Raw genomic sequence first — 21,722 nt, 5'->3', positions numbered from 1 at the left:
CAGTGCAGTAGAACAGTCTGTTACAATAGGAGCTACAGTCCCAGTGCAGTAGAACAGTCTGTTACAATAGGGGCTACAGTCCCAGTACAGTAGAACAGTCCTGTTACAATAGGGGCTACAGTCCCAGTGCAGTAAGAACAGTCTGTTACAATAGGAGCTACAGTCCCAGTGCAGTAGAATAGTCTGTTACAATAGGAGCTACAGTCCCAGTGCAGTAGAACAGTCTGTTACAATAGGAGCTACAGTCCCAGTGCAGTAGAACAGTCCTGTTACAATAGGGGCTACAGTCCCAGTGCAGTAGAACAGTCTGTTACAATAGGAGCTACAGTCCCAGTGCAGTAGAACAGTCTGTTACAATAGGGGCTACAGTCCCAGTACAGTAGAACAGTCCTGTTACAATAGGGGCTACAGTCCCAGTGCAGTAAGAACAGTCTGTTACAATAGGAGCTACAGTCCCAGTGCAGTAGAATAGTCTGTTACAATAGGAGCTACAGTCCCAGTGCAGTAGAACAGTCTGTTACAATAGGAGCTACAGTCCCAGTGCAGTAGAACAGTCCTGTTACAATAGGAGCTACAGTCCCAGTGCAGTAGAACAGTCTGTTACAATAGGAGCTACAGTCCCAGTGCAGTAGAACAGTCTGTTACAATAGGAGCTACAGTCCCAGTACAGTAGAACAGTCTGTTACAATAGGAGCTACAGTCCCAGTACAGTAGAACAGTCTGTTACACTAGGAGCTACAGTCCCAGTGCAGTAGAACAGTCTGTTACAATAGGAGCTACAGTCCCAGTACAGTAGAACAGTCTGTTACACTAGGAGCTACAGTCCCAGTGCAGTAGAACAGTGTTGTTTCTGTAGACGTTGGCAGTAATAGTAGGAGGTGTTTGTGTGTTAGCGAGCTGTAGTTTCTCTAGCAAGCATGACAAAGTCAGACGTCTCCGACCTCATGCTCGCTGTTGCTAAACAGCTCCTTGACGGCCTTTGAAGTCCCTTTGCGAAGGGCTGATTGGTCAATGCTGGCAGCAGGTCCGCCTCCTTCTGGGTACTCGTCGACATGTGATTGGTGGAGCCGTAACTCCCCGAGGAACGGGGCGGGGTCCCGAGTCTGCAGCAGCCAGCGGATTCTGGGACAGAGAGAAGCGACCAGAATCACAGCCGGGGAGCCTGGGCCGAGCCCAACCGAACCGGCTTGGGAGAGCCCGTCTCTGCAGGGTGCATGGAAGTCGACTGCCAGGTCCCGGAATTTTAAGCAGCCAGCCGGCGCACCGCTTGACAAAGCGTCCCCGGATCTTCAATCCCAAGTAGCAAAAGGTAACAGAAAATGCTCCGTTCTGCTGTGATCGATCGGGACAGCCTCCCGGCCAGCGCTGGTGATCAGCTCTCCCTGACGGCCCTGGCCAGTCCTGCTGCCGCTCTGCGCGGCCGCCAGCGGCGGTAGGAATGTGTCGGAGGAGCCGAGTGTCCAGCGTGCTTGAGGGGGAGCGGTGTCGGGAGAGAGGGGGCTGTGTCCGCCCTCAGACCCGGCCCGGCCCGGAGAACACCGCGCGCTCCGGTCCGCTGCCCCCGGCTGCAGCCTGAGCAATAATCCAGCCTTAATCCCAGCCCCTCGGGACGAGCCGGGCGAGGTGACGCCGTTTCCGTTTCTCGGGTTCCGGAATGTTTTGGGGTGCAGCAAATCGGCGCACGAGCGGTCCCGCTTGCCAGTGTCCTGACCCCGCAGCGGGGCAGGTCAAGGGGCAGAAGGCGAGATGCAGGTGTTCTCTGCGTGACCGGACCGCGCTCGCAAGCAGCAGCGCCGAGTGTCCCGTGAGCTCGGCTCTTTCCCGAGTCTGCCCGGTGCGCCCAGCTGGGGGAGTCCGGGGGTCGGACTGGGCTTACTGGACGGGCTCCCGTCTGCCAGCCCGCTCCCCAGAACCGGACCAGAGCGCGTCTCGCTCAGCACGGCCCGCGGCGAGTCCCCCAGCAGGCAATGAGGCAGTTGTGTGCGCCCCACACCAGAGGCCTGAGAAGAGAGGGGGTGCCCCGCTGTACCCCAGTCTGTACTGCGGGTGAGTGGGCAGGCAGGGGTCTTGAGTTCAGGTGCCCATGTGGGAACCCGGATGATGTCACTGACCAGAGTTCGGGCAACAGAGCCCACGTGCCGCAGCGCCCCCTGTGGTCACCCGTGCGCTGCAGTCAGCGAGAGCCACTGTGCTCTGCCGTCAGGCCTGAGATCGGCAGGCCCTTAGTGTAACCCGGTTCTGCACAGGCGTGTGCCTCAGGGCTCAGCTGAGGTCAGGGGCGGCTCGGATGGTCAACCCAGTTGTCTTGTTCAGAACCAGCAGCGAGACACAAACCAGAGCAAATGAGTGGAACCTACAGGGAAGTGCTTTTAAAACACAGAACAGGGGACACTTCTTTACACAAAGAGTAGTGGGAGTGTGGAACAAGATGCCCTGATTTCTGTCAGTACACAGCTGGATGAGGTACTGGGATCAGTGAGCTGCTGTCTAACAGGCCAGGTGGGCTGACCAGCTCCTCTCGTCTGTGATCGGTCTTCTATTCTGTTTTTTTAAAGCACTACAGGTTTTGCAAAGCAGAAAAACTTGGCTGTGTGAAGCTTTCTAGTTTTCTGTTTCACTGTGCCTGATGTGTGAGGTCGCTCTGCTGCCTCTGACCACCTCTCTGTCTCCCTGCCCCCAGTGCCTGCCGCCCGTGATGTCATCACCTGTGGTGCCCTGCCTCCTGTGTGTGGCGCTGTGCTCTCTGCTGCCCCCTCTGGCCAGCGCCTCTGCTGTACCGTGTGACACCTGTCGCCAGCTCACCGCCAGCTTCCTGCGGGTAAAGGACTGACTTCCTCTGCGTGTCCCTGTCTCTCTCCCTGTCCCTCTCTCCCTCTCCCGGTCCCTACCTGTGTCCCTGTCTCTCTCCCTGTCCCTCTCTCCCTCTCCCTCTCCCTGTCCCTGCCTGTGTCCCTGTCTCTCTCCCTGTCCCTCTCTCCCTCTCCCGGTCCCTACCTGTGTCCCTGTCTCTCTCCCTGTCCCTCTCTCCCTCTCCCGGTCCCTACCTGTGTCCCTGTCTCTCTCTCCCTCTCCCTGTCCGTGCCTGTGTCCCTGTCTCTCTCCCTGTCCCTCTCTCCCTCTCCTGGTCCCTACCTGTGTCCCTGTCTCTCTCTCCCTCTCCCTGTCCCTGCCTGTGTCCCTGTCTCTCTCCCTGTCCCTCTCTCCCTCTCCCGGTCCCTGCCCCTGTCCCTCTCCCTCTCCCTGTCCCTCTCTCTCCCTCTCCTGGTCCCTGTCCCTCTCCGTGTCCCTGTCTCTCTTACTGTGAAACTGTTCTGTCTCGCCGCCCACAGATCTTGTGTTTCAGGGGAACTTTATGCTCCAGCAGTTCAGTATTCACTCCAGGCTTGGGACAGAGTTAGTGAAGTAGTTGCCCGTCCTCTCCTACACCTGCAGTCTGTCCTGGGACGCTCCTCCGCGGTCAGGAACTGCGCTTGATCAGCAGCCACAGGAGACGGACGGATTCGATCCACTGCCACCCACGGGCAGCGTCCACTCCTGTTTCCCACAGGCTGGCCGGACCAGTGTGCGCCTGCCTGATGGCCCCAGTGCTGCTGGGTCCGTCAGCGGTACGAAACACCTCGCTGGTCTGCGAGTGGACAGAGGAAGCTGTCCAGGTGCTCAGCTCAGACTGCCCCTCGGCTTCCAGTCAGCATGGCTGTTCCTGTTCCAGACAGATTCACCACAGAGCCTCACTGTTTCAAACGCTGGAAGCTCGTTAGAGACTTGTATTTTTTTCCTTTTTAATGAATGGTTTCTTCTTCATAAAAATTATTTTTATATTATTGTTAAGCGACAAACATCAGACTGCTTTTCGTCATCCGTAAATAGTCTTACCCGCTTCATGGCCTTTCACATTTCAAGCTGCTGTCTGTTTTTGAGCAGACTCCAGTCTGCTTTGTTCAGAAGCTCACAGTGGCCCTTTGTTCTGTGGAGAAGAGTTCATGCAGCGGACTGTCCCGCTGTCGAACACAAGAGCAGAGACCTGTCCAGCTGTCGAACACAAGAGCAGAGATCTGTCCCACTGTCGAACACAAGAGCAGAGATCTGTCCCACTGTCGAACACAAGAGCAGAGATCTGTCCCACAGACATCGGCCTCTGCACATCTGTCCCGCTGTCGAACACAAGAGCAGAGACCTGTCCCGCTGTCGAACACAAGAGCAGAGACCTGTCCCACAGACATCAGCCTCTGCACATCTGTCCCGCCGTCGAACACAAGAGCAGAGACCTGTCCCACAGACATCGCCTCTGCACATCTGTCCCGCTGTCGAACACAAGAGCAGAGACCTGTCCCGCTGTCGAACACAAGAGCAGAGACCTGTCCCACAGACATCAGCCTCTGCACATCTGTCCTGCCGTCAAACACAAGAGCAGAGACCTGTCCCACAGACATCGCCTCTGCACATCTGTCCCGCTGTCGAACACAAGAGCAGAGACCTGTCCCGCTGTCGAACACAAGAGCAGAGACCTGTCCCACAGACATCAGCCTCTGCACATCTGTCCCGCCGTCGAACACAAGAGCAGAGACCTGTCCCACAGACATCGCCTCTGCACATCTGTCCCGCTGTCGAACACAAGAGCAGAGACCTGTCCCGCTGTCGAACACAAGAGCAGAGACCTGTCCCACTGTCGAACACAAGAGCAGAGATCTGTCCCGCTGTCGAACACAAGAGCAGAGACCTGTCCCGCTGTCGAACACAAGAGCAGAGACCTGTCCCGCTGTCGAACACAAGAGCAGAGACCTGTCCCACAGACATCAGCCTCTGCACATCTGTCCCGCCGTCAAACACAAGAGCAGAGACCTGTCCCACAGACATCGCCTCTGCACATCTGTCCCGCTGTCGAACACAAGAGCAGAGACCTGTCCCGCTGTCGAACACAAGAGCAGAGACCTGTCCCACTGTCGAACACAAGAGCAGAGATCTGTCCCGCTGTCGAACACAAGAGCAGAGACCTGTCCCGCTGTCGAACACAAGAGCAGAGACCTGTCCCGCTGTCGAACACAAGAGCAGAGATCTGTCCCACTGTCGAACACAAGAGCAGAGACCTGTCCCGCTGTCGAACACAAGAGCAGAGACCTGTCCCACAGACATCGGCCTCTGCACATCTGTCCCGCTGTCGAACACAAGAGCAGAGACCTGTCCCGCTGTCGAACACAAGAGCAGAGACCTGTCCCACAGACATCAGCCTCTGCACATCTGTCCCGCTGTCGAACACAAGAGCAGAGACCTGTCCCACTGTCGAACACAAGAGCAGAGACCTGAACCGCTGTCGAACACAAGAGCAGAGATCTGTCCCGCTGTCGAACACAAGAGCAGAGACCTGTCCCGCTGTCGAACACAAGAGCAGAGACCTGTCCCGCTGTCGAACACAAGAGCAGAGACCTGTCCCACTGTCGAACACAAGAGCAGAGATCTGTCCCACTGTCGAACACAAGAGCAGAGATCTGTCCCACAGACATCGGCCTCTGCACATCTGTCCCGCTGTCGAACACAAGAGCAGAGACCTGTCCCGCTGTCGAACACAAGAGCAGAGACCTGTCCCACAGACATCAGCCTCTGCACATCTGTCCCGCTGTCGAACACAAGAGCAGAGACCTGTCCCACAGACATCGCCTCTGCACATCTGTCCCGCTGTCGAACACAAGAGCAGAGACCTGTCCCGCTGTCGAACACAAGAGCAGAGACCTGTCCCACTGTCGAACACAAGAGCAGAGACCTGTCCCGCTGTCGAACACAAGAGCAGAGACCTGTCCCGCTGTCGAACACAAGAGCAGAGATCTGTCCCACTGTCGAACACAAGAGCAGAGACCTGTCCCGCTGTCGAACACAAGAACAGAGACCTGTCCCACAGACATCGGCCTCTGCACATCTGTCCCGCTGTCGAACACAAGAGCAGAGACCTGTCCCGCTGTCGAACACAAGAGCAGAGACCTGTCCCACAGACATCAGCCTCTGCACATCTGTCCCGCTGTCGAACACAAGAGCAGAGACCTGTCCCACTGTCGAACACAAGAGCAGAGACCTGAACCGCTGTCGAACACAAGAGCAGAGATCTGTCCCGCTGTCGAACACAAGAGCAGAGACCTGTCCCGCTGTCGAACACAAGAGCAGAGACCTGAACCGCTGTCGAACACAAGAGCAGAGACCTGTCCCGCTGTCGAACACAAGAGCAGAGACCTGTCCCGCTGTCGAACACAAGATCAGAGACCTGAACCGCTGTCGAACACAAGAGCAGAGATCTGTCCCGCTGTCGAACACAAGAGCAGAGATCTGTCCCGCTGTCGAACACAAGAGCAGAGACCTGTCCCACAGACATCGGCCTCTGCACATCTGTCCCGCTGTCGAACACAAGAGCAGAGACCTGTCCCGCTGTCGAACACAAGAGCAGAGACCTGTCCCACAGACATCGGCCTCTGCACATCTGTCCCGCTGTCGAACACAAGAGCAGAGACCTGTCCCGCTGTCGAACACAAGAGCAGAGACCTGTCCCGCTGTCGAACACAAGAGCAGAGACCTGTCCCGCTGTTGAACACAAGAGCAGAGACCTGTCCCACTGTCGAACACAAGAGCAGAGACCTGTCCCGCTGTCGAACACAAGAGCAGAGACCTGAACCGCTGTCGAACACAAGAGCAGAGACCTGTCCCGCTGTCGAACACAAGAGCAGAGACCTGTCCCGCTGTCGAACACAAGAGCAGAGACCTGTCCCACTGTCGAACACAAGAGCAGAGATCTGTCCCGCTGTCGAACACAAGAGCAGAGACCTGTCCCACAGACATCGGCCTCTGCACATCTGTCCCGCTGTCGAACACAAGAGCAGAGACCTGTCCCGCTGTCGAACACAAGAGCAGAGACCTGTCCCGCTGTCGAACACAAGAGCAGAGACCTGAACCGCTGTCGAACACAAGAGCAGAGACCTGAACCGCTGTCGAACACAAGAGCAGAGACCTGAACCGCTGTCGAACACAAGAGCAGAGACCTGTCCCGCTGTCGAACACAAGAGCAGAGACCTGTCCCCCAGACATTTTTCTCAGTTGATCTGTTATTTTTTTATATACTTTTTATTTTTTTATGTGATTTGTGTTCTCTTTCTTAGACATGCTCCTCACTGTTCTCTCAGCTTACAAGGTGTTTGTCTGTAGGTGGGACTTTCAGAACTGTTTACTGGTTCTGAAACTGTAGACTGGAGTCTACTTCCATGTCTTTATCGTGGACGGTGACCTCTGACCTCTGTGTTCCAGGGGCTGGAGCGGACAGCCAATAAGAATTTTGGAGGCGGGAACACAGCGTGGGAGGAGGAGAAACTGGCCAAATACACCCACAGGTGGGAGGAGCCAGTTTCTGTTGGAATTAACCCAGTTCCCCTCCAGCCTGGTGTATTTACAGAGAGCCAGTCAAGGAGCTAAAGAGCTGTGTGCTGCTGTTTGAGAGACAGGGTCTGTGTGTGAGACTCAGACAGGGTCTGTGTGTGAGACTCAGAGAGACAGGCAGACAGGGTCTGTGTGTGAGACTCAGAGAGACAGGCAGACAGGGTCTGTGTGTGAGACTCAGACAGGGTCTGTGTGTGAGACTCAGAGAGACAGGCAGACAGGGTCTGTGTGTGAGACTCAGACAGGGTCTGTGTGTGAGACTCAGAGAGACAGGCAGACACGGTCTGTGTGTGAGACTCAGACAGGGTCTGTGTGTGAGACTCAGAGAGACAGGCAGACAGGGTCTGTGTGTGAGACTCAGACAGGGTCTGTGTGTGAGACTCAGAGAGACAGGCAGACAGGGTCTGTGTGTGAGACTCAGAGAGACAGGGAGACAGGGTCTGTGTGTGAGACTCAGACAGGGTCTGTGTGTGAGACTCAGACAGGGTCTGTGTGTGAGACTCAGAGAGACAGGCAGACAGGGTCTGTGTGTGAGACTCAGACAGGGTCTGTGTGTGAGACTCAGAGAGACAGGCAGACAGGGTCTGTGTGTGAGACTCAGAGAGACAGGGAGACAGGGTCTGTGTGTGAGACTCAGACAGGGTCTGTGTGTGAGACTCAGACAGGGTCTGTGTGTGAGACTCAGAGAGACAGGCAGACAGGGTCTGTGTGTGAGACTCAGACAGGGTCTGTGTGTGAGACTCAGAGAGACAGGCAGACAGGGTCTGTGTGTGAGACTCAGAGAGACAGGGAGACAGGGTCTGTGTGTGAGACTCAGAGAGACAGGCAGACAGGGTCTGTGTGTGAGACTCAGAGAGACAGGGAGACAGGGTCTGTGTGTGAGACTCAGAGAGACAGGCAGACAGGGTCTGTGTGTGAGACTCAGAGAGACAGGCAGACAGGGTCTGTGTGTGAGACTCAGACAGGGTCTGTGTGTGAGACTCAGAGAGACAGGCAGACAGGGTCTGTGTGTGAGACTCAGACAGGGTCTGTGTGTGAGACTCAGAGAGACAGGCAGACACGGTCTGTGTGTGAGACTCAGACAGGGTCTGTGTGTGAGACTCAGAGAGACAGGCAGACAGGGTCTGTGTGTGAGACTCAGACAGGGTCTGTGTGTGAGACTCAGAGAGACAGGCAGACAGGGTCTGTGTGTGAGACTCAGAGAGACAGGCAGACAGGGTCTGTGTGTGAGACTCAGACAGGGTCTGTGTGTGAGACTCAGAGAGACAGGGAGACAGGGTCTGTGTGTGAGACTCAGACAGGGTCTGTGTGTGAGACTTAGAGAGACAGGCAGACAGGGTCTGTGTGTGAGACTCAGACAGGGTCTGTGTGTGAGACTCAGAGAGACAGGCAGACAGGGTCTGTGTGTGAGACTCAGACAGGGTCTGTGTGTGAGACTCAGAGAGACAGGCAGACAGGGTCTGTGTGTGAGACTCAGAGAGACAGGCAGACAGGGTCTGTGTGTGAGACTTAGAGAGACAGGCAGACAGGGTCTGTGTGTGAGACTCAGAGAGACAGGCAGACAGGGTCTGTGTGTGAGACTCAGACAGGGTCTGTGTGTGAGACTCAGACAGGGTCTGTGTGTGAGACTTAGAGAGACAGGGAGACAGGATCTGTGTGTGAGACTCAGACAGGGTCTGTGTGTGAGACTCAGAGAGACAGGCAGACAGGGTCTGTGTGTGAGACTCAGACAGGGTCTGTGTGTGAGACTTAGAGAGACAGGGAGACAGGGTCTGTGTGTGAGACTCAGAGAGACAGGCAGACAGGGTCTGTGTGTGAGACTCAGACAGGGTCTGTGTGTGAGACTTAGAGAGACAGGGAGACAGGGTCTGTGTGTGAGACTCAGAGAGACAGGCAGACAGGGTCTGTGTGTGAGACTCAGACAGGGTCTGTGTGTGAGACTTAGAGAGACAGGGAGACAGGATCTGTGTGTGAGACTCAGACAGGGTCTGTGTGTGAGACTCAGAGAGACAGGCAGACAGGGTCTGTGTGTGAGACTCAGACAGGGTCTGTGTCTGAGACTTAGAAAGTCAGGGAGACAGGGTCTGTGTGTGAGACTCAGAGAGACAGGCAGACAGGGTCTGTGTGTGAGACTCAGACAGGGTCTGTGTGTGAGACTTAGAGAGACAGGGAGACAGGGTCTGTGTGTGAGACTCAGAGAGACAGGCAGACAGGGTCTGTGTGTGAGACTCAGACAGGGTCTGTGTGTGAGACTTAGAGAGACAGGGAGACAGGATCTGTGTGTGAGACTCAGAGAGACAGGCAGACAGGATCTGTGTGTGAGACTCAGACAGGGTCTGTGTGTGAGACTTAGAGAGACAGGGAGACAGGGTCTGTGTGTGTGAGACTTAGAGAGACAGGGAGACAGGGTCTGTGTGTGTGAGACTCAGAGAGACGGGGTGTGTGTGTGTGAGAGGGTTAAGGTGTATGCACTGGTTACTGTTGTGATTGGTGTTTGTCCAAGATACTTTTGTGTGCTTTTTTTAACGCTCTCGGTGTCCTCCTGTGTCCACCCCTCTCTCCTCAGTGAGACCAGGCTGCTGGAGATCGTGGAGTCTGTGTGTGAGAGCTCTGATTTCCAGTGCAACCGGCTGCTGGAGCAGATTGAGGACCAGGTGGAGACGTGGTGGTTCCACAGGTTATCATTGATTCATTACTGGTTACTGTGTTGTGCCTTCATGTGCAGATCGCTCCATCTCCATCGTCTCTTCATCAGTCTTTCCTCTGACCTCTCCCCTGCTCTGTCCCTCTGTCTGCTCGTCCCGTCTGTGTCCACTGTCCGTTTGTCCCTCTGTCTGCTCTTCCTGTCTGTGTCCACTGCCTGTCTGTCCCTCTGTCTGCTCGTCCCGTCTGTGTCCACTGTCCGCTCTTCCTGTCTGTGTCCACTGCCTGTCTGTCCCTCTGTCTGCTCTTCCTGTCTGTGTCCACCGCCTGTCTGTCCCACTGTCTGCTCTTCCTGTCTGTGTCCACTGTCTGTCTGTCCCTCTGTCTGCTCTTCCTGTCTGTGTCCACTGTCTGTCTGTCCCTCTGTCTCTGACCCCGCTGTGCTGTCTCTGTACAGACAGCAGGAGGCGCCGGACCTGTTTGAGTGGCTGTGCATCGAGGAGCTGAAGCTGTGCTGCCCCCCAGAGACCTTCGGCCCAGAGTGCAAAGGTATTCCCATGACAGCAACCCCAGATTGACTGCACCCCGATACACGACTGTCAGTGTGATAGTAACACCAAGAGACACCCCGATACACGACTGTCAGTGTGATAGCAGTACCAAGAGACACCCCGATACACGACTGTCAGTGTGATAGTAACACCAAGAGACACCCCGATACACGACTGTCAGTGTGATAGCAGTACCAAGAGACACCCTGATACACGACTGACAATGTGATAGCAGTACCAAGAGACACCCCGATACACGACTGTCAGTGTGATAGCAAGACCAAGAGACACCCCGATACACGACTGTCAGTGTGATAGCAAGACCAAGAGACACCCCGATACACGACTGTCAGTGTGATAGCAGTACCAAGAGACACCCCGATACACGACTGTCAGTGTGATAGCAGTACCAAGAGACACCCCGATACATGACTGACAATGTGATAGCAGTACCAAGAGACACCCCGATACACGACTGTCAGTGTGATAGCAGTACCAAGAGACACCCCGATACACGACTGTCAGTGTGATAGCAGTACCAAGAGACACCCCGATACACGACTGTCAGTGTGATAGTAACACCAAGAGACACCCCGATACACGACTGTCAGTGTGATAGCAGTACCAAGAGACACCCCGATACACGACTGTCAGTGTGATAGCAAGACCAAGAGACACCCCGATACACGACTGTCAGTGTGATAGCAAGACCAAGAGACACCCCGATACACGACTGTCAGTGTGATAGCAGTACCAAGAGACACCCCGATACACGACTGTCAGTGTGATAGTAACACCAAGAGACACCCCGATACACGACTGTCAGTGTGATAGCAGTACCAAGAGACACCCCGATACACGACTGTCAGTGTGATAGCAAGACCAAGAGACACCCCGATACACGACTGTCAGTGTGATAGCAGTACCAAGAGACACCCCGATACACGACTGTCAGTGTGATAGCAGTACCAAGAGACACCCCGATACACGACTGTCAGTGTGATAGTAACACCAAGAGACACCCCGATACACGACTGTCAGTGTGATAGCAGTACCAAGAGACACCCCGATACACGACTGTCAGTGTGATAGCAAGACCAAGAGACACCCCGATACACGACTGTCAGTGTGATAGCAGTACCAAGAGACACCCCGATACACAACTGTCAGTGTGATAGTAACACCAAGAGACACCCCGATACACGACTGTCAGTGTGATAGCAGTACCAAGAGACACCCCGATACACGACACATATCCTTGCAGGAAGCTGACTCAGCTGAGACTGGTGTACTGAACTGTTCTCTTGCTCTGTGGTCCAGCTTGCCCGGGCACCCCAGGGGCTGTGTGTGGGGGTCTGGGTCGTTGCCAGGGTGAGGGCACGCGCGCGGGCAGCGGGGAGTGTGTGTGCGACCCGGGCTACGCCGGTCATCTCTGCCAGGACTGTGCTGACGGGTACTACCGCCACACGCCAGCCAATCAGAGTCAGTCTGTGTGCACAGGTAACCCTGAGCTCCTCCCTGCTGGGGACCCGTGTCTGTCTGTCAGTGTCTGTCTGCGTCTGTGCCAGCGTGTCTCTCTGTCTGTCCTTCTGCGTCTGTGCCAGCGTGTCTCTCTGTCTGTCCGTCTGCGTCTGTGCCAGTGTGTCTCTCTGTCCATCTGCGTCTGTGCCAGCGTGTCTCTCTGTCTGTCTGTCTGCATCTGTGCCAGCGTGTCTCTCTGTCCATCTGCGTCTGTGCCAGCGTGTCTCTCTGTCTGTCTGTCTGCGTCTGTGCCAGCGTGTCTCTGTGTGCGTGTCTGTGTGTCTCTGTCTGCGTGTCTGTGTTTGAGTGTTGTCTGCTGTCGGACTGCCTGTCTCGGAACGTGGTGTTACAGTCTGTCTGTAACTCAAGGAGCTACTGTGTATTTGTCTTCAGAATCTCCATCCTTCTCCACCTGATGGTCAGTCAGTAAGTCAGTCTGTCTGTTGTTTATGTCAGTGTGTTATCGAGTCACCAGGGCTGCAGAGTGTTGAGGGTTTGAATCCCAGGTGAGACACTGCGGTTGTTTCCTTGAGGAAAGGGCTTCACCTGACTTACTCCAGGTAGACACCCAGCAGTGTGAGTGTACCTGATGCTGACAGCTGCCTGTCTGCCCCCAGCCTGCTATCGCTCCTGCAAGAGGTGCTCGGGCCCGGAGGACTTCAAGTGCCTGGAGTGCAAGGCGGGCTGGAGTTTCCACGACAACAAGTGTGTGGGTGAGTGCTCTCTGACCTCTGACCCAGGGAATCTTGATGGCTCACGTTGCACCCGCATTGCTGAAAGGGCCATTAATCAGCACCAGGACTTGCTAAGACAGCAGAGCAGTAGTTGCATGTGGGGCTGCTGATGACTGCTGAGCACTGCCTGCTCTGGGCTGTGTTGCTCTGCGTCCAGCCGGAAGACCGCTCCTGTACCTGGAAAGGGCTGTTGTTTATGATATCAGCTGATGTAACGTGTCTGGTTTTGTAGGAATTGCTGTCTGTAGTGCTGGGCGTGTTGGGGTGTCACTCCCCCCTCTCTCTGCTGGGCGTGTTGGGGTGTCACCCCCCTCTCTGCTGTGTTCCAGATATCGATGAGTGTGGCACAGAAATGGGCCGCTGTCCCTCCAACACCTACTGCTTCAACACTGACGGCTCGTATGACTGCAGAGGTAGGCACTGGCTCGTCTCCAGCCCTAGCCCTGGGGAGCCCCGCCTGCCCGTGTGACTGACCTCTCCTCTCCTGCGCCCCCAGGCTGCGACAAGGCGTGTGTGGGCTGCATGGGCGGCGGGCCGGGCCGCTGTAAGAAGTGTGCCCGGGGGTACCGGCTGGCCGGAGCCAAGTGCCTGGGTGAGTCCCTCTTCGAGTCCCTGCTGCTGCCTGTAGGAAAGAGCCCAAAGACAATCATTCAGCCCATCTGGCCTGCTTGGAAGCTAGGATAATTGACCCAGGATCTCACCCAGCTATTTCTTGAAAGGAACCTGGGTATCGGCGTCTGGGCAGCTTGTCCCACACTCCCACCACTCTCTGTGTAGAGAAGCGCCTGTTCTCAGGTGTGAATGCACTTGCACTGCTCTGGCCCCAGGGGGCACTGTTGTCTTCAGTCCCACTCCAGCGGTGTGCTGTTCTGGGCTTATCTGGAGCTCGGTCCTCTGCGGTCCAGCCCACTCCCACAGCAGACTTCTGAGCCACAGTGACCCCTGTAAGCAGACACGGGGGACGCTCGACCTCTGACCTCTGACCCCTGGTGGAGCTGCAGCAGGTGTTCCCTCTTCCTGTGCGTGTCCTCATCCCTCTTTTTCCCACTCCTTGCCCTGCCATCCACTCAGACGTGGACGAGTGCGAGGAGCGGGGTGTGGTGGCGTGCCCCGGCCTTAACGAGGCGTGCGTTAACGAGGAGGGGTCCTTCCGCTGTGTGTGCGCTGACGGCTTCGTGCGCAAGGACACCATCTGTGTGGAGAGCCTGCCCCCCTGTGAGTGGCCTGCCTTTCTCACACCTGCACACAGCACAGAGCTCACACTGCACTGCCACACAACTGCACACAACACAGGCTCACACTGCACTGCTATACAACTGCACACAACACACAGGCACACACTGCACTGCTACACAACTGCACACAACACACAGGCACACACTGCACTGCTACACAACTGCAGACAACACACAGGCTCACACTGCACTGCCACACAACTTGTGCCCCTCTCTCTCCTTGCCCCTCTCCTGCCCCTCTCCTGTCTCCTCTCCTGTCTCCTCTCCTGCCCCCTGCCCCTGCTCTGTCTGACCCTCTCCCTCGCTCTCTCCTGCAGCGAGCTCGGACAAGGGCCTGTTTGAGGAGATGACCGATGACGAGGTGCTGGTGCTGCAGCAGATGTTTTTCGGGGTGGTCATCTGCGCTCTGGCCACGCTGGCCGCCAAGGGGGACATGGTCTTCACCGCCATCTTCATCGGGGGCGTGGCCGCCATGGCGGGCTACTGGCTCAGCGAGAAGGGGGACCGCCTGCTGGACGGGTTCCTGAAGGGGCGCTAGAGAGCGGGGTGGGCAGGAGGGAGAACGGGGCTGAGGAGGGGGGTGGGGTTCAGGAGGGGACAGGTCAGTCTCAGGGGGGGAGGGGGGAGTGAAGTGGGGTGAATTACAGATTTTGGGGTGGGGTGGGGGCTGTGCAGTAGAGCCAGTCAGCACTGATTACGAACGAGTACATTTCAGGTCATTGACGTCTCTAAGCGTATCGCAGTCAGGAGTTAGAGCGCCACCTCCTGGTGGCCACACACAGCGTGACGCTGTGGTTGGGCTGTGAGGGGCGATGGTTTGGTCACTGTGTGTATAGCGCCTTTCCCCCACGCTCCTGCCACTCGGGGCAGGGACTGAGAAGACGCAGCGCCCTGCAGCTCTGGTTCCAGGAGGAAGACAGCGTTTCTGTTCTCGGAGGAGCGGTCTGGGACCGAGCGGGGGGCGGTGCGCTGCACGAGGACGCCAGCAGACTCAGGGCAGGGAGGCAGGGAGGAGCCTGGAGCCTGCACTCACACTGCGAGGGACCTGAGCTGCTTTTTTAATGAACGAATTGTGAATGTGCTAAATAAATGTGTTGCTTCAAGGTCATATACTTGTTTTAGAGGAGAGTGACTAGTTCTGTGTGAGAGAGTAGCTCAGGGGAGAGGACAGCGGTCAGTTCTGTGTGACAGAGTAGCTCAGGGGAGAGGACAGCGGTCAGTTCTGTGAGAGAGTAGCTCAGGGGAGAGGACAGCGGTCAGTTCTGGTCACAGCTGAGATGATTTTATTGAGGGGATGGTGAGGTAGAAACTGCCCCAACAGTACCATGGTTTACCGTGGTGAAAGCAGTGAAGGAGTGAGCTGGCAGTGGCCCTGTGGTGCTGTAGGCAGTGAGAACGAAGCCGAGCCAGCCTGTATCCCCACAGCGGCACGTTCACGGGTCTCCCAGGTCCAACCCGGGTCTTTCAGGGACAGAGCCAGTCAGCAATACACCTGCCTCTCCTTCTCTTCACCTCTCCCTCCTTCCTGGCCTCTCTGGGCGAGTGTCCTCGGCTTTCTCGCACGCCTGGCCAAAACTGTCAAAGCAGATCAGTTCTGTAAACCTAAGATGTATCATAACTGTAGAATGAAAGAATTATATATTTATTTTATTTCACAGTAAAATGATGAATATGTGAAAAAAAACTCAGTTTCCAAGTTCTTCTGAAAGCCCCACGCTTTGATGACACAAAGCAGCTGTGCTTGCGTGCTTGTTAAACTTACCAGCTAAAACACTGGCACGCCTCGCTCCCCCAGAACCCAGGCCCAGTCTAGGCAGTAAGAAAGAAAACAGCACAGGGTTCGAACTGAAGGAGGGGCAGAGAGAAACACATCCTGCCATTTTTTTTTTATCTGTTGTTTCCTCGTCTGGTTCTGATCTTCCCTGATCAGTTAAGAAGGGGCCCCCGCGCGACCATTGCCCTGGGTGTCCCCAGAAGGGGAGGACGGGGGGGGGTGGTCACTGTGTCCCTGCAAGCTGTGCTCGCACCCGTGTGGGCGTCTCATGTTTCCACACCACACTGTCCGTGCGCTGACAGGACCGAACGACCTGCACTTCCCCAGGCCAGTGCCTGTGGCCCACTGCTCACCCTCAAGGGGACACGGGTCTATGCTGCCCAGTCTCTTGCTCGTCCTGTGGCCAGGAGTGAGCTGGGCCCCCCCTCCCCTCCTGTCGGCTGCCCTCCACTGCTGGGCACCCACACTGTGGTGTACTGGAGGCGTCTGGAAAATCGGAATTTGCACTTCTTTACAAATATTTATTTAAAACGTCCTTTGGAGTTTTTTTTTTTAAATTTTTATTTAAACAGGTCTTAATACATTCAAACCAAATAAAGTAATAAAAAGTTATGAAAAACAAATCTTGGGTCCTTCAGTGTGTGAGGCTCACTTTCCTGGTCAGTGGTCAGTGCCGCAGGGCTCTTCTTCACCAAGGAGATTCGCTGGAGTGTCCTGCTGGGGGGGGGGGGGGGCATTTCAGCAAACATCCGGGCCGTCCTGTGCACATCTGTCATCACTGAACTGGGAGGCAGAACCCCTGCAGGGCTGCAGTGCAGAGAGTGTGTACCTCTGGTATCTGATTCACCGTGGGGTGGGCTGTGTTGCTCCAGTATCTATTGGACTGGGCTGTGTTACTCTGGTGTCTGCTGGACTGGGTTGAGTTGCTCGGGTATCTATTAGGCTGGCCTGTGTTGCTCTAATTGATACCGGACTGGACTGTGTTGCTCTAGTGTCTACTGGACTGGGCTGTGTTGCTCCGGTATCTGTTGGACTGGCCTGTGTTGCTCTGGTATCTATTGGACTGGCCTGTGTTGCCCTGGTGTCTGTTGGACTGGCCTGTGTTGCTCTGGTCTCTATTGGACTGGCCTGTGTTGCCCTGGTGTCTGTTGGACTGGCCTGTGTTGCTCTGGTCTCTATTGGACTGGCCTGTGTTGCCCTGGTGTCTGTTGGACTGGCCTGTGTTGCCCTGGTGTCTGTTGGACTGGGCTGTGTTGCTCTGGTATCTATTGGACTGGCCTGTGTTGGTCCGGTATCTGTTGGACTGGGCTGTGTTGCTCTGGTATCTATTGGACTGGCCTGTGTTGGTCCGGTATCTATTGGACTGGCCTGTGTTGCTCCGGTATCTGTTGGACTGGCCTGTGTTGCCCTGGTGTCTGTTGGACTGGCCTGTGTTGCTCCGGTATCTGTTGGACTGGGCTGTGTTGCTCCGGTATCTGTTGGACTGGCCTGTGTTGCCCTGGTGTCTGTTGGACTGGGCTGTGTTGCTCCGGTCTCTATTTGAGCGTGCCACTCCAGTTGATGGGGTTGTACTGCAGCAGCTCTCTCTCTCTCAGCACCTCCAGAGAACGGGACAGAGCGCGCTCCCTCCAGCCCTGCTCCATCATCTGGGGAGAGAAGGGGAGCAGGTCACTGGCCACACTGGCTCAGTATCACATGGAGAATATAGTAACAGCGCACTCTCCACAGTCTGCCAGTCCGGTCCGGTCTACCGCCAACACACTGTCATTACCAACGGCTCCTGCCTCTATTTCATTTTACTGTTTTAATTTTGTGCTGTCTCCATGGTATGCTTGTGAACACAGTAGCGTCTCGGGGTTACCCTCTTGTTCTCATCCCTGTAGTGGCTCAGTGCTCGGGCTCGGTTCTGGTTCTCCTGCGTCTCGCGGGTCAGGGCCAGGCGGTCCGCCTCGCGCAGCGCCTCCGCCTCGCGCGTCTGGCTGGCCAGCAGCTGCCTCCGCCTCTCCCACTTCTCCAGCATCTGCCTCTGCAGCAGCTCGCGCACTTCCTGCCTGGGGTGAGCAGCCAATCGCCGCCCAGAGTCTGTGTGAGAGCCGGGCTTGGAAGGCAAACCAGCCAATCAGAGCACACTGGAGATCCACCAGCCACTCAGACCTGCGACTCCTGTGTCAGCCTAAACCGCCACACACAGGAGTCAAAACACACTGACAGTCCAATCACTCGGGAAAAAAGAAATGAGCCGGCTTTGTGTTTTTTTTTCTCAAAATGTGAGATTTTCTCTGTCTTGACTAGTTAGTTAATACCAATCACAATCGGATCACTGATCGGGCAGCCAATCACAGCCAGGTCAGTGATCAGGCAGCCAATCACAGCCTGGTCACTGATCAGGCAGCCAATCACAATCGGATCACTGATCAGGCATCCAATCACAGCCTGATCACTGATCGGGCAGCCAATCACAAACGGATCACTAATTGGGCAGCCAATCACAATCGGATCACTGATCAGGCAGCCAATCACAGCCAGGTCAGTGATCAGGCAGCCAATCACAATCAGATCACTGATCGGGAAGACAATCAGAGCCAGGACAGTGATCGGGCATCCAATCACAGCCTGGTCACTGATCGGGCAGCCAATCACAGCCTGGTCACTGATCAGGCAGCCAATCACAGCCAGGACAGTGATCGGGCATCCAATCACAGCCTGGTCACTGATCGGGCAGCCAATCACAGCCTGGTCACTGATCAGGCAGCCAATCACAATCGGATCACTGATCAGGCAGCCAATCACAATCAGATCACTGATCAGGCAGCCAATCACAGCCAGGAAGTTGATCAGGCAGCCAATCACAGCCAGGACACAGATCAGCCGATCAGAGTCCGCCCCAGCTCGAGGCGCGAGTGCTGCCGGCGGAAGGCCCATGCTGTACCTGTACTCCTCCTTGTCTGCGCGGCAGCCGTAGAGCGGTCTCTGCCAAGCCTGGTGAAACCTGTGGAGACAGGGGGGGACATCAGAGTGGCTGTGGACAGTCACACCTGCGATTCCAGCACTGGGTGCTCCGGGGGGTTACCCTCACCCACACCCCAAAAAAAACAACTTAGGGTTTGGTTCAGGACTCCAAGGTCTTGCCAGGGCCGGACTGTGGTGTCCGCAGGCCCGAGGCACTCTCAGAAAGAGGGGGAAACGCCGATGGAACGACGTCGCCTGACATGATGCTCTTTAAACTAGTCTCATGCTAAACCACGTGATCGATGGGGCCAGTCGAGCGACCAGCACTTCGATACTTCTAGCTTCTAGAACAGCCGCCAGACAGCGCAGGATTATTGATCTGGAGCGCAGAGAGTCGATCGCAAGCCTGTTGTTTCAGCTTGTTTTTCATTAGTCACTAGTGTTTCCCTCCTACGTAGGCCCCTGGCACGGTGCCTGCAGTGCCTCATGGGAGATCCGGCACTGGGCCTTGGTCTGTTTCGGTGGGCCGGCTGTGGGTACAGCTGCACCCCTGACCCCTGTGGCCCCCTCTCACCTGAAGTACTCTTTCTGCTGCATCACCAGCGCCCTCTGCTGGTTGTGGTGGTGCGCTGCCAGCGTCTCCAGGCTGACGGTGCGCCTCCTGCCCGAGGGGGGGTGCAGGGGGTTGATGCGGGTGGGGCACTGTCCGGGGGGGGAGAGCACAGGACCTCATTACTGGCAGGCGAACTGTCACCTGACTCAGCAGACTCCAGTTAAGTCATTAAGGTCGTTAAAAACACACTCCAGGCTTCTCCTCGGCACCTCCCTGCCTTGCCACCTCCCTGCCTCGCTACCTCCCTGCCTTGCCACCTCCCTGCCTCGCCGCCTCCCTCTCTCCCTGCCTCGTGCCTCCCTCTCTCCCCACCTCCCTGCCTCGCTGCCTCCCTGCCTCAACGACTCCCTGCCTCGCCACCTCAATGACTCCCTGCCTCTCCGCCTCCCTGCCTCACACCTCCCTCTCTCCCTGCCTCACTGCCTCCCTCTCTCCCTGCCTCGCCACCTCCCCGTCTCCCTGCCTCGCGCCTCCCTCTCTCCCTGCCTCACTGCCTCCCCCTCTCCCTGCCTCGCCACCTCCCCGTCTCCCTGCCTCGCGCCTCCCTCTCTCCCCGCCTCCCTGCCTCGCTGCCTCCCTCTCTCCCTGCCTCGCCACCTCCCCGTCTCCCTGCCTCGCGCCTCCCTCTCTCCCCGCCTCCCTGCCTCGCTGCCTCCCTCTCTCCCTGCCTCGCCACCTCCCCGTCTCCCTGCCTCGCGCCTCCCTCTCTCCCCGCCTCCCTGCCTCGCTGCCTCCCTCTCTCCCTGCCTCGCCACCTCCCCGTCTCCCTGCCTCACGCCTCCCTCTCTCCCCGCCTCCCTGCCTCGCTGCCTCCCTCTCTCCCTGCCTCGCCACCTCCCCGTCTCCCTGCCTCGCGCCTCCCTCTCTCCCCGCCTCCCTGCCTCGCTGCCCTGCAGGTTGTGCTGCATTCCAGAGCAGCTCGCTGCCTAATCGGGCGTGAGGGAGAGCCGGCGGGCAGTCAGCCCCTGCACCCCTGCACCCCTGCACCCCGAGCCAACAGCTCACTGGCCTCAAGATCTCGTCCTGCTGTGTCTTGAAAGACACCAGGGTATCATGGTTTATCAATACTACTGTTCCACGCGCCCTTTGAGTAAAGACGTGCCCCCCCCCCCCCCAAGTCCTCTGGTTCTGCTTACTGGTCATTCAGAGCGGGAATTGTAACATCCCCCGTTCAAGCCGGAAGAGGCTCGGATCTCGGGAACAAACCGGCAGACAAACCCGGACCCACACGGCACCACCCGGCCCGTCCTCGACCCACCTGGCTCACGGACAGCGGGACGGCGGCCGGGCTCACGGCGGGCAGCGCCAGCGGGGTGACCAGGTACCTCCTCCGGGAGGGGGGCGCCGCCCGGGCCATCCCGGCGGACACCGGCGTGCTGGGCAGCGACACCCCAGCTGGGAGAGGGAGGGAGAGACGGGCGGTTACCTTCACTGACCCCCCTGCCCGCCCCCCGCCGCCCCGGTGCCGAGCGGACCGACGGCGGAGAGTCTTACGGAGTCGCATGTCCGGTTCCTCTGCTCTGCCCCTGCGGACCGACCTTTTTTAAATCGCTGGAAACTTTTAAAAAACAAAACGAAACTTTTTGGAGATTTGAATCACGTCTGAAAGCCGAGCGCCCCGCTGCGGGTCCGAGCAGGCTGCCGCGGGGCTCGGGCTGGTGGTCAGTCGGCACGCGGGCTCGGGCTGGTGGTCAGTCGGCACGCGGAGAGCGGACTCACCTCGCGTCTGCGGCGGAGCTGGACAGCGGTCGCCTTGGCAACGGGGTCCCATTGTTGGGGCGCGTGCGTGAGCGGAGGGGGGCGGGGCTGCGCCGGGACACACCCCCGCCGTGCTCGGCTGTGTCCCAACAATGGGACCCCGTTGCCAAGGCGACCGCTGTGTCTTTGCAGGCCGCTGAAGCCGTGAGCGCACATGTGGGATGAGAAAGGAAATAGAGGTACAGTGAAACAGTCAGTTGTCCAAGCAGAGCGGGTTAATCGCTGTGGGAATAAAATAATGACAGCTCTATTGCTCTTGCATCGACGCCCAGATGGAAGAAGGTCAAATTCATTGCTTAGCTTTGCAGAAGTTTCGTGCTAACTCCATCTCCCGCTCTGAACTGTGGCTTTGGGAAAACGGTTTTGTTTTTTTCTTACACCTCGCAGTATGACGAACGCCTTTTCTAACTGGCAGCAATATTACAGTACAGGATAGCGCGTTGGCTCTGCTGTCCTCTGTTTTGTGAGATGACGGCGCTCACGGTCCAGGAATACCGGGCTGATGTCATCACGTCTGTGGAAAACTCGGGTCTGTGC

General features: G+C 56.8%; 2 protein-coding genes across 2 annotated transcripts; one reads left to right on the top strand and one right to left on the bottom strand.

The window, feature by feature from the left end:
* Nucleotides 1-1,079: 1,079 nt before the first annotated feature.
* On the top strand, nt 1,080-16,488 carry creld1b (CRELD disulfide isomerase 1b). Its single transcript, XM_088917102.1, has 11 exons — nt 1,080-1,309; nt 2,681-2,818; nt 7,279-7,361; nt 9,974-10,084; nt 10,508-10,599; nt 11,922-12,101; nt 12,740-12,835; nt 13,186-13,269; nt 13,353-13,448; nt 13,928-14,071; nt 14,409-16,488. Exons 2-11 carry the CDS (start codon nt 2,696-2,698, stop codon nt 14,627-14,629), a joined length of 1,230 nt encoding a protein of 409 aa, XP_088773228.1. The 5' UTR covers nt 1,080-1,309; nt 2,681-2,695; the 3' UTR covers nt 14,630-16,488.
* LOC148835549 (uncharacterized) lies at nt 16,402-21,155 on the bottom strand. The gene is made up of 5 exons (XM_088917103.1): nt 20,686-21,155; nt 19,389-19,516; nt 18,795-18,854; nt 17,727-17,916; nt 16,402-17,511 (listed from the first exon to the last, which is right to left on the bottom strand). Exons 1-5 carry the CDS (start codon nt 20,929-20,931, stop codon nt 17,401-17,403), a joined length of 735 nt encoding a protein of 244 aa, XP_088773229.1. The 5' UTR covers nt 20,932-21,155; the 3' UTR covers nt 16,402-17,400.
* Nucleotides 21,156-21,722: the final 567 nt, after the last annotated feature.

The sequence above is a fragment of the Atractosteus spatula genome, chromosome 5 (assembly GCF_055471065.1).
Source record: "Atractosteus spatula isolate fAtrSpa1 chromosome 5, fAtrSpa1.hap1, whole genome shotgun sequence".
In the NCBI taxonomy this organism is placed as follows: Eukaryota; Metazoa; Chordata; class Actinopteri; order Semionotiformes; family Lepisosteidae; genus Atractosteus; species Atractosteus spatula.
Note: the sequence above shows the minus strand (reverse complement) of the source record. Positions and strands in the feature narration are given on the sequence as shown.